The 12,520-nt window shown below is 44.7% G+C and overlaps 1 protein-coding gene across 3 annotated transcripts in view; it reads right to left on the bottom strand.

Annotated features, from left to right (window-relative positions):
- The window catches only part of LOC130209842 (serine/threonine-protein phosphatase 2A 55 kDa regulatory subunit B beta isoform), a 55,640-nt gene that overhangs the window by 4,863 nt on the left and 38,257 nt on the right, over positions 1-12,520 (bottom strand). For all 3 annotated transcript variants that reach the window (XM_056439729.1, XM_056439730.1, XM_056439731.1), the window contains 8 exons: positions 11,779-11,876; positions 10,745-10,910; positions 9,672-9,784; positions 6,797-6,974; positions 6,432-6,596; positions 1,809-1,978; positions 1,200-1,291; positions 807-930 (listed from right to left, as the gene is read on the bottom strand). In XM_056439729.1, the coding sequence (XP_056295704.1) occupies positions 807-930; positions 1,200-1,291; positions 1,809-1,978; positions 6,432-6,596; positions 6,797-6,974; positions 9,672-9,784; positions 10,745-10,910; positions 11,779-11,876 (1,106 nt within the window). The remainder of the gene's footprint in view (positions 1-806; positions 931-1,199; positions 1,292-1,808; positions 1,979-6,431; positions 6,597-6,796; positions 6,975-9,671; positions 9,785-10,744; positions 10,911-11,778; positions 11,877-12,520) is intronic.

The following is a 12,520-nucleotide window of genomic DNA, read 5'->3' as shown; positions in this document are numbered from 1 at the left end:
AGAGTCCTAAAGGTGAGGGAAGGGTCCTAATGGTGAGAGAAGAGTCCTAAAGGTGAGAGAAGAGTCTTAAAGGTAAGAGAAGAGTGTTAAAGGTGAGAGAAGAGTCCTAAAGGTAAGAGAAGAGTCCTAAAGGTGAGAGAAGGGTCCTAAAGGGGAGGGAAGAGTCCTAAAGGTAAGAGAATGGTCCTAAAGGTGAGAGAAGAGTCCTAAAGGTAAGAGAAGGGTCCTAAAGGTGAGAGAAGAGTCCTAAAGGTAAGAGAAGGGTCCTAAAGGTAAGAGAAGGGTCCTAAAGGTGAGAGAAGAGTCCTAAAGGTAAGAGAAGGGTCCTAAAGGTAAGAGAAGGGTCCTAAAGGTGAGGGAAGAGTCCTAAAGGTGAGAGAATAATCCTAAAGGTAAGAGAAGGGTCCTAAAGGTGAGATAATAATCCTAAAGGTGAGAGAAGGGTGCTAAAGGTGAGGGAAGAGTCCTAAAGGTGAGAGAATAATCCTAAAGGTAAGAGAAGGGTCCTAAAGGTGAGATAATAATCCTAAAGGTGAGAGAAGGGTCCTAAAGGTGAGAGAATAATCCTAAAGGTAAGAGAAGGGTCCTAAAGGTGAGATAATAATCCTAAAGGTACGAGAAGGGTCCTAAACGTGAGAGAAGGGTCCTAAAGGTGAGATAATAATCCTAAAGGTAAGAGAAGGGTCCTAAAGGTGAGAGAATAATCCTAAAGATAAGAGAAGGGTCCTAAAGGTGAGAGAATAATCCTAAAGTAAGAGAAGGGTCCTAAAGGTGAGAGAAGGGTCCTAAAGGTGACCCCTGCTGACCTTGCGAGGCTTCAGGATGGCTCGGGGTTTGCTGTTCTCCCTCGACGCCTCCAGGGTGACGTCACGTTTGGTGTTCCGGTCGAACATCCGGAAGAAATTGTTATAGGAGCCGGTCATGATGACGCTGAGGAGGAGGAGGAGGAGGAGGGTTATTGAGATGGATGGATGGATGAATGAATGGACCAATGAATGGATGGATGAAGGAATGAATGGATGGATGACTGCATGAATGGATGAATGGCTTTTTTTGAAATTTCCCCACTGTGGGACGAATAAAGGAATATCATATCATATGGCTGGATGCATGCATAAATGGCTGTATGAATGGATGGATGGATGAATTAATGAATGGATCCATGAATGAATGATGGATGAATAATAAATACTCCTCACCTATCTGAGCCGTTCCAGACGCACTCAAACTTGTCGAAGATGCAGTCGTTCTCGTACAGAGAACAGAGTTTTCCTCGTAGATAGTCGTGAACCTGGAACACAAAGCGGACAGGAAGTCACGACCGGACCTCCAGAACCCGCCGGCCCGTCTCATCGGGAACCTCCAGAACCTCCAGAACCTCGAGCCGTCTCATCGGGAACCTCCAGAACCTCCAGAACCTCGAGCCGCCGTACGCTCCGGTTCCACTAATCCTTCCCGACCCGGTGACCCGGCGCTAAGACGCCATAAGGCAGCAGGTGGAATTGGACCGGGAATCCCTTGAGCCCAGCTGAGAGCCTTATCAATCACGCCCTGCCCTAAGATGCCCCGCCCCCCGGTGACCCCGGTGACCCCGCAGTGGGAGGTTTTCGCCCTTCAGCGCCACTATCTGTCTCTTCACCGACAGCCGGCTCAATAAGCTGCTCTCGGGGAGCGACACGGCGTCTGACGGCGAAACAGGATTACGTTGAGCGATCGCTCCGACATCAATAAGTCGTGATTTGATCCGGGGGCCCGGAGCCTTTGTTCAGGATCGTCTCCGGGGCCTCTGGAGACGTGGAGGAGCTCACCTGGTACGTCTCTATCGGCTTGCTCTCCATCTGCAGGTCCCACACCTTGACGGTCAGGTAGTCGCGGGTCATCAGGTAGCGCCCGCTGTGGCTGAACTTCACGTCGGAGATGGAGGAGATGATCTCGGAGAAGAAGGAGCGGGTGGAGGGGTCCTCTGGCTCCTCGAAGTCTACGAGAGAGAGACACATCGGGGGGGGGGGGGGGGGTCAGCGTGGACGTACACAAAGCTGTCGAGGTCTCACTCAGACAGAAAGAAAGAGCTTCCAGAGAGATCTGATGGAGGGAGAGAGACATAAAGAAAGCATGTCAGGGGGAGGGAGGAGGAAGAAAAAAAGAGGAAGAGAGGAGGAAGGAGGAGGGAGGGAGGATGAAGGAAGGAAGGAAGGAAGGAGGGAGGGAGGGAGGAAGAAGGGAGGAGGGAGAGAAGAGAGAGGAAGAGAGGGAAGGAAGAGGAGGGAGGGAGGAAGAAGGAAGGAAGGAGGGAGGAAGAAGGAAGGAAGGAGGGAGGAAGAAGGGAGGAGGGAGGAGCAAGGGGGGAAAGGAAAGAGGGAGGGAGGAGGGAGAGAAGAGAGAGGGAGGAGGAAGGGAAGAGAGAGGGAGGAGGAAGGGAAGACAACACAAACCAACAACAACACGCCTCACACTGCGGGAGGTGGGAAACTCTTAAAACACATTTATTTGAGTCTTTTTGTTCATTCTCAGGGAGCCGGTAGTGTGTGTGTGTGTGTGTGTGTGTGTGTGTGTGTGTGTGTGTGTGTTTGTGTGTGTGTGTGTTTGTGTGTGTGTGTGTGTGTGTGTGTGTGTGTGTGTGTGTGTGTGTGTGTGTGTGTGTGTGTGTGTGTGTGTGTGTGTGTGTGTGTGTGTGTGTGTGTGTGTGTGTGTGTGTGTGTGTGTGTGTGTGTGTGTGTGTGTGTGTGTGTGTGTGTGTGTGTGTGTGTGTGTGTGTGTGTGTGTGTGTGTGTGTGTGTGGGGGGGGGGGGGGGGGGGGGGGTCCTGCAGCAGCTGCATCTCTTCCCCTGTTCCTCTCTGTGGGTCAGCATGCTGGGTAAATATTGGTTATGATTCATATTGATTCTGGCAGCTGCTGATCTGTGTGCAGCCAACACGCCGGGGAGAGAGCCGGCATTCCATCGTTAGCTGTCAAGTTATTGTTCCTCCTCCTCCTCCTCCTCCTCCTCTCTTCTCTCTATCACTCCAACCCCCCCCCCCCCCCCCTGTGATGTGTCAACGGGGAGTCTAACGAGGGAAACGAGAAAAACAAATCAATGTCAAAGTGCTGGGCCCATGTGTGTGTGTGTGTGTGTGTGTGTGTCAGTGAATGAGTGTTTGTGTATACAGTGTGTGCAATATGTGCATGTATATATGCATGTGTGTGTGTGTGCCCTCCCTCCCATCCCACTATATCTAATAGGGTCTCTGGGGGGTCGGCGTGGTCCCTCTCTTTCCCCGATCCCTCCACTCTCCATCCATCCTCCTCTATCCCTCCATCCTCCTCTATAACTCCATCCTCCTCTATCCCTCCATCCTCCTCTATCCCTCCACCCTCCTCTATCCCTCCATCCTCCTCTATCTAGCCACCCTCCTCTATCCCTCCATCCTCCTCTATCTATCCATCCTCCTCTATAACTCCATCCTCCTCTATAACTCCATCCTCCTCTATCTATCCATCCTCCTCTATCTAGCCACCCTCCACTCTCCATCCATCCTCCTCTATCCCTCCATCCTCCTCTATCTATCCATCCTCCTCTATCCCTCCATCCTCCTCTATCTATCCATCCTCCTCTATCCCTCCATCCTCCTCTATCTAGCCATCCTCCTCTATCCCTCCATCCTCCTCTATCTATCCATCCTCCTCTATCCCTCCATCCTATCCATCCATCCTCCAGCTAAAGCCGACTGGGACCAGCAGCCTCCCAGCTGCACAGGTATGGGAGGGGATGTGATGCTCTTGGGTATTCTATGTGGACGGTTCAGTGTGTGTGTGTGTGTGTGTGTGTGTGAAGCTGTGTGTGTGTGTGAAGCTGTGTGTGTGTGTGTGTGTGTGTGCGTGGGAGGGGCCTCTAATGCATCGCTCTGAGCCAAACAGCGTTCTCACGCAGTGAGACAGTAGGTCCGTATGAGCAGACCGAGTCCTGAGGCTAACGAGAGCACCTGCCTGCCTGCCTGCTCTGTGTGTGTGTGTGTGTGTGTGTGCATGTGTGTGTGTGTCCGTGCGCACTGCGAACACCTAATGGCACATCCATGTCGATATAAAAACCGCCGTAAATACCACAACTTAAAATGAACACAACATTCCAAACATTGTGTATATATATACATATAAATATATATATGTATATATATGAGTATATAAGTAATATATATCTATATATATTACTATAGTAATATATATATGAGTATAAAAATATTTATATATACAGGACTGTCTCAGAAAATTAGAATATTGTGATGAAGTTCTTTATTTTCTGTAATGCAATTAAAAAAACAAAAATGTCATGCATTCTGGATTCATTACAAATCAACTGAAATATTGCAAGCCTTTTATTCTGATTTATTGCTGATTATGGCTTACAGCTTAAGAAAACTCAAATATCCTATCTCTAAATATTAGAATATCATGAAAAAGTATACTAGTAGGGTATTAAACAAATCACTTGAATTGTCTAATTAACTCGAAACACCTGCAAGGGTTTCCTGAGCCTTGACAAACACTCAGCTGTTATCTTGGTCTGAGGAAATATTAAAATTTTATGAGATAGGATTTTAGAGTTTTCTTAAGCTGTAAGCCATAATCAGCAATATTAAAAGAATAAAAGGCTTGCAATATTTCAGTTGATTTGTAATGAATCCAGAATGCATGACATTTTTGTTTTTTTAATTGCATTACAGAAAATAAAGAACTTTATCACAATATTCTAATTTTCTGAGACAGTCCTGTATATACATACATAATATATATGTATATATATATGTATACATATCTACATATATTTATATATATATATAGATACATAAATATATGGAGTACAACATGAGGCCAAATGAGTATATAATTAATATATATATTTATATATATATATATATAGCAGGCAGTTGGACATATATAGTAATATATATATATATATACATATTTATTGCTATATATGTATAGTAATACATATATACATATTTATTACTGTATATGTATAGTAATATATATATACTCATATATACATATATATATATTTTATATATATACACTGTATATATATATATTAGGCATATATATAAATATATATATACTCATATATATATTACTTTATATATATAGTAATATATATATTACTTATATACTCATATATATATATATGTATATACATATATATATATAAATATATATATATATATAAATATATATATATATATATATATTACTCATATCCTCATGGCCTCAAGTGGAGTCCATATATATATATATACACACATATATATATACATATATATATTTCTCATATCCTAATGGCCTCACGTGGAGTCCATATATACAGGACTGTCTCAGAAAATTAGAATATTGTGATAAAGTTCTTTATTTTCTGTAATGCAATTAAAAAAACAAAAATGTCATGCATTCTGAATTCATTACAAATCAACTGAAATATTGCAAGCCTTTTATTCTTTTAATATTGCTGATTATGGCTTACAGCTTAAGAAAACTCTAAAATCCTATCTCATAAAATTTTAATATTTCCTCAGACCAAGTTAAAAAAAAGATTTATAACAGCTGAGTGTTTGTCAAGGCTCAGGAAACCCTTGCAGGTGTTTCGAGTTAATTAGACAATTCAAGTGATTTGTTTAATACCCTACTAGTATACTTTTTCATGATATTCTAATATTTAGAGATAGGATATTTGAGTTTTCTTAAGCTGTAAACCATAATCAGCAATATTAAAAGAATAAAAGGCTTGCAATATTTCAGTTGATTTGTAATGAATCCAGAATGCATGACATTTTTGTTTTTTAAATTGCATTACAGAAAATAAAGAACTTCATCACAATATTCTAATTTTCTGAGACAGTCCTGTATATATATATACATATATATATATATATACACATATATATATATATATATATATTTCTCATATCCTAATGGCCTCACGTGGCGTCCGGTGAAGGCGTCGATGTGTCTGAGGATGTGAGCGACGCGTTATCGGACAGTGGATCTAATGTCTTTTAGACTAAATGTGATGGTTATTAAAAAATAAATTAAAGGGATTCTAGAGTTCAATTCAACTATTTATCGCAGTTAGGGATATATTCTATGCAGGAGCGTCTTAAGAAGGCGTTGATCTCATGGGATGGGATGATTTGAGTCTTTAATCTCAAGAGATTTTTAAACTCAATGAGGCTTTTCCTAGTTAAATAAATTTAAATACAAATATAACAGTTAAATGAATAAATAAAAAATAAAAATAATCTTACAATCAGGCCAATGTTAGAGTTTTGCAGCATTTTTTGTGGCGAGGTAAAAAGATTAATAAACCAAAAAATAAAAAATAAAACATATTATTTTTTTACAACTATTTGCTCTTTCCTGTCAATCTTGCATCACTTTACCCATGATGCACTCTGCCCGTACTCACATTTGCAGTGCTTGTCGCAGAGCGCCGCCTCCCTCATGTCACACAGGCGGATAGAGCCCTTGCTGCTGCTGTAGGCGAAGGTGTGGCACTGCTGCGGGTGGAACTCTGCCGAGGTGATCACCTCCGTCAGTTCCTCCATGTTGGCCGGCTTGATGTCCACGATGTCTGAGACGCGGCACTAAGGAACGTCCACCGTTCTACAGACGGCCACTAAGGGCATTTAAAACGCCTGAAAGGCTAAAACACTCAGTTTATAGCTCTAAAAGAGAGAGAGGGACATATTTTAATACCACGGTTACTTTTCATCCCTTTGTTCCCCTCATCTTTAGCTACTAAAACCCAAATGGGCCAGAGGGAGAGGATACTGAAGCTGTGGTCGGTGATCTCCAGGTTCCACAGATTGACCCTGAGGTCGTCGGTGGAGATGTAGGTCTGCAGGTCGGAGTTGACGGAGATGGAGTTGATGTGGTACGTGTGAGCGTTGCTGAAGACTCGCCGCGCCGTCGCCTCAACCATCAGGTCCATCGGCTGCAGCACCGGCACCTGGTGGAGGAGACCGGTCAGGGAGGGAACCACAGAAGAATATACACAAATATATATTATATATACGTGTGTATATAATATATATATATAATATATATACATATACATATATATGTATATTATATATATTATATATGTATATATATAATATATATGTACATATATAATATATATATAATATATAGACATATATATAGTATTTATAATATATATGTACATATATATCTTATATATATCTTATATATATATTATATATATATATATTATATATATATATATATATAATATGCAATTAATTCATCTGGAAAGCATTGAGGGTTTTTTGTAACACTGATTCAGTATCTGTTGTACATTGATGTGTGTGTGTAGGTGTGTGTTTGTGTGTGTGTATGGGTGTGTGTGTGTGTGTGTGACTCCAGGGATTCACGTGACATTTACTCCACAAATCTTAATGAAACAGACGCAGTGACTGAAGCTCAGAGACGTTTGAAGAGCTTCAGTCAGACCACGAGACTCAGAGATCACACACCGCCTCCCTCCCTCTCCCTCCCTCCCTCCCTCTCTCTCTCTCCCTCTCCCTCCCTCCCTCTCTCTCTCCCTCCCTCCCTCTCCCTCTCTCTCCCTCCCTCCCTCCCTCCCTCTACCTCCCTCTTTCCCTCTCTCCCTCCATCTCTCTCTCCCTCCCCCTCTCTCTCCCCCCCTGCTCTCTGTTTTGCATGTAAGAGAAAGCAAAGGAGGAGGAAAGAGAGGAAGACCTGAGGGCATCGCTGGGCCCTGCTGAGGAATGATAACTGAACTCTGCAGAATTAAGACGAGCTCACACACACACACACACTCACACTCACACTCACTCACTCACTCACTCACTCACTCACTCACTCACTCACACACACACACACACACACTCTCACACTCACACACACTCACACACACACTCTCACACACACACTCACACACTCACACACACTCACACACACACACACACACACACACACACACACTCACACACACACACACACACACACTCACACACACACACACACACACACACACAACGCTGCTCGGGCTTCAAAGCGCCCGGCCTGCAGCAGCCCCCCGTCGGCCAGATGAAACACAGACAAAGAGAGACGGAGGGGAGCGAGAGAGGAGAACAAATCGACGGCTTCTTCTTCTCCTCCTTCTCCTCCTTCTCCTCCTTCTCTCGCCCGGTGCTGGCACTGACAGAAAGACAGGAAGAAAGGAAGACAGGAAGACAGGAAGACATGGCCGCCCTGCTGTCTCTCCACGGGTGTCACTTCATTTCCATGTCTCTCACCGCAGAGACGCCGTATTAACCCGTCACCCCTCCCCCACACACACACACACACACACTGACAGCTCTCAGCTGCTCCTCCTGAAACCTTCAAAATAAACCTCACAGATTCTCTTTCTCACAAAAATGTAAAGCCGAATATTATAATTTGAGATATTTCTGCAGAAAAAAATAAAAATACTCCCTCTAAATGTTTTTCACATTCTAAACCTCTTTAAATAAAATAAAAAATACAATCGTTGGTGTTTTTAAGGCGATACTGAACCGTAGACTTTACATGATGCAAACAGAGTTTTTATTGTTCCTCTGGCTATATGTTTTGAATGCCCCCCCCCACCATGAGCAGATTTCACAGCCTCCAATCCGGATTGTCCCGGCCGGTCCTGCAGGTCGCTCTGATCCCCCGGCCCGCGAGACAAAGAGGGACAGCCACGCTCACACAGTGCTAATCTACTGTGGCAGACACACACACACACACACTGCCCTACGTGCCTGCCTGCTTTGTGTGGAAATTAAAGAGGTGGTGGAGTGATAAGACTGAGAGAAGGGGGGGGGGGGAATCCCTTCATGGTCTTCACCTCAGTGAACATATCGATCACTCGCTCTCACTTTCTTCTGCCGGTGTGAGTTCAAAATTGTGCGTCCGACGGTTGTGTGCGTTTCTGAACGCGATTATAAAATCACGAGGAAAGTGAACGTCTCGCTCAGAAGTTGATCTGCAGCATTAAAGGCGATCGCAGCGTGATGACTGTACATGTTTTATTCAATCAGCTTATCTGAGGATGATAATTGGACTCTTCAATGTGTGGACTGGTGATAGACCCTCAGCACGGGAAGATGTTAATTATAAAATGAATGCACGCTTAGCTTATAGCATGAAGACGTAAAACCCTTTAACAGCGCTGACGTACCAGGTGGGGCGGGGCCCTGATGCTACGCTAAGCTAACAAAGTGTCCCTTAAGACACAGGTGTCAAACACAAGGCCTGCTGCATCGTTTTCTGTGGCCCCTGACGGCCTCAAAGACACGTGATCACCTTCTCTTAAAGAAATACAAATAAATATCATGCGCTTTTATTTTGAAGGTTTCAAGTTAAATGGTTTTATGTTGTAATATTAGAGAAATTCTCTTATGTGAATATATCTACACTCAAATAAACAATAATCAAACGCAAAGACAGATATTTAACAACATGTTTGAGTAGTTTATATGTTTATATGTTTCAGTTACGACCTTTAAAGGCCGCGTGATGCTGAAGCACGAGTTTGACCCCCTGAGGTCGACAGGAAGTGGCTTGATTTGTGTTTTCACCACCTGATATTGGACTTCACGTGACATTCAGGGTCGGTGTTAAACGTGGGAGTTTTTTGCGTTTCATTTTTTACCCGCAGCGAGGTGATGGTCGACGGGTCTCGGATGCGCCCGTCGTCGTCCTTCAGGTTGTAGCCCTCCGGACGCTTGTCTCTCTCGCTGATCTTCCACAGCTTCACCGTCTTGTCTGGAATGGATACGTCACACACACACAAAGAGACACACACAAAGAGACACACACACACACAAAGACACACACACAAAGAGACACACACACACACACGAAGAGACACACACACACGAAGACACACACACACACACACACACAAAGACACACACACACACAATACAGTTAGACCCCTACAGTGGATCTGAAGGGGGGGTTGGGCGCCCAATCTGCCGCGTGGTGGGCGGCGGCCAGCGGGACGTGAGCGGCGTGAACGTCTCAGATTTCTACGTGTTCACGGAGTTTACAGGGAAAAGCCATCTGGGCCTCTTTGAGCCGGGCGCCACAAACACCAGTTACACCCCGTCGCCTCGGGATGGATGGAGGGATGGAGGGATGGAGGGAGGGATGGAGGGATGGAGGGATGGATGGAGGGATGGAGGGAGGTTGTTGCCTTCTCTCTCTTTTTCTCCTGATATTTCCGCGGTGACTCGTGGCGTCGGTGCCACAGGACCCGCCGCCATCTGCCGCGGCCGGCGCTGCTCATGCATGAAGCTGCAAGACGACGGCCTGTGTGTGTGTGTGGGGGGGCTGGCGGGCATGTGTGTGTGTATGTGTGTGTGTTCTGTTTATTTGTGTGTGTGTGTTCTGTTTGTGTGTGTCTGTGTGTGTGTGTTCTGTTTGTCTGTGTGTGTGTGTTCTGTTTGTGTGTGTGTGTGTGTGTTCTGTTTGTGTGTGTGTGTGTTCCCATCCATGAAGCCCACAATCTGCAAGACGTCGCTCTTGTTGATGTGTGTGGGCTGACGTGCCTGTGTGTGTGTGTGTGTGTGTGTGTGTGTGTGTTTTCATGCATGACGTCCTCAATCTGTTCCTCTTGCTCCTCCAAGCGAGACACCGACTCGTCTACGAGACGTTCTCAGTGAGCGAGTCACGCCTTGGCTCCACGCCGCCGTGGCAACGCGCTCGTGGTTAACGACTGACCGTTGGTGGAGAGCAGGAAGTAGGCGGCGTTCTGCTGAGGCAGCCATTTGATCTTGTTGATCTTCTCCTCGATCTCCAGACTCTTCAGGTAGTCGAACTCCGGCTCGTGGCTCTGGAATGTGCTGTAGACGTTGTACTCGCCCCGGCGCTGAGGCTGGCTCTTATTCTGAGGGAGAGACGCGTTCAGCCGCTGGATTACATCATGATCTCACAGATGTGTTGAGAAGTAAATTCCATAATAAGATGTGCAACAGCTATGAATGTAACATCCTCATCTCTTAAACGTCCCCTGATGTCGCAATCAATCAAATATTGTCTATATTACTTTAGTTTATGATCACAGACACAACCGTTCAAAAGTTATACATATATATATATATATGTGTATGTATGTATATACTGTATATTTATATATATATATATATATTGGTTTTTTGTATTTTCTTTGTCATTTTAAATTAATTTTCTGATTTATTTGATATTAATTTAGGATAGGAATATATAAGCATTTTTTCCTTCTACCTTTACCTTTTCAATCTTTCTGTTTTGTATATTATATAAAATAATATTGTATTGTATTTGATTTGATTGACTGAATAAAATACACGACAACAACAACTTATAAACTTATTCTTTTATTAAATGAATCATAAACTCTCTACATAGTTAATGTGTAGATGACTATTCTCTGGTGTGTAGTGAAGTCTCTACAGAGGTGTGTAGAGGCCCATCTCCAGGGTTCTAGTGGTACATTGTGTTATCGCCTTAGAAGACTAGCGGAGGGGTTGAAAACCTTAGAAAACCCTTTTTATGTGAGCGCAGCTGAAAACAGTTATGCTGCTGAGAGAAGCTATAAAACTGGCCTTCCTTTGAGCCACAAGAAGAACTACATTAATATTTACAATAAACATCATTATTTATAACCTCGTCAAGGTCTTGACTAGATTTAACCCTCAACCAGCTGGTTATCTTTAAGTAAAAACAACTGTACTTTATAGGTTTAATGTGTTAAATCCTCTCGGGTCGCTTCCTACCTCCTGCTCCCTCTGGAAGACGACCACTCGGCCTCCTTTGTCCCCGGTGGCCAGCAGCTCCCCCGACGAGTTGAACTCAACCGTCGAGATGATGTCAGCTGCAACACAGGGGGGGGGGGGGGGGGTCAGCGTGGACGTACACAAAGCTGTCGAGGTCTCAGACAGGAAGAAAGAGCTTCCAGAGACATCTGATGGAGGGAGAGAGACATAAAGAAAGCATGTCAGGGGGGAGAGAGGAGGAAGAGAGGAGGGAGGGAGGAAGAGAGGAGGAAGAAAAAAGAGGGAGAGAGGAGGAGAGGAGGAAGGGAGGAAGAAAAAAAGAGGTAGAGGGGAGGAAGGAGGAGGGAGGGAGGAGAGAGGGAGGAGGAAGGGAGGAGGGAGGGAGGAGGGAGGGAGGAGGGAGGGAGGAGGGAGGAGGAAGGGAGGGAGGAGGGAGGGAGGAGGAAGGGAGGGAGGGAGGGAGGAGGGAGGAGGAAGCGAGGAGGGAGGGAGGAGGGAGGGAGGGAGGAGCGGCCCCAGAGGACTCTGGTTGGTTGAGGCTTTTATGAGTCGTTGGTGTTGTCCAGTAATTCCTCGTCTGACTGAAGTGAGACAATCTGAGTCATTTAATTGAACTCCTGCTTTTTTCTAAAGGAGGCTGCTGCCACACTAATAATGCCTTCCTCCTCCTCCTCCTCCTCCTCCAGAGGCCCCGTGCTGCTCTCCTCTCCTGCTCCTTCATTAGGAGAACATGAAAACCTTT

Source organism: Pseudoliparis swirei, chromosome 19, assembly GCF_029220125.1.
Source record: "Pseudoliparis swirei isolate HS2019 ecotype Mariana Trench chromosome 19, NWPU_hadal_v1, whole genome shotgun sequence".
NCBI lineage: Eukaryota > Metazoa > Chordata > Actinopteri > Perciformes > Liparidae > Pseudoliparis > Pseudoliparis swirei.
Note: the sequence above shows the minus strand (reverse complement) of the source record. Positions and strands in the feature narration are given on the sequence as shown.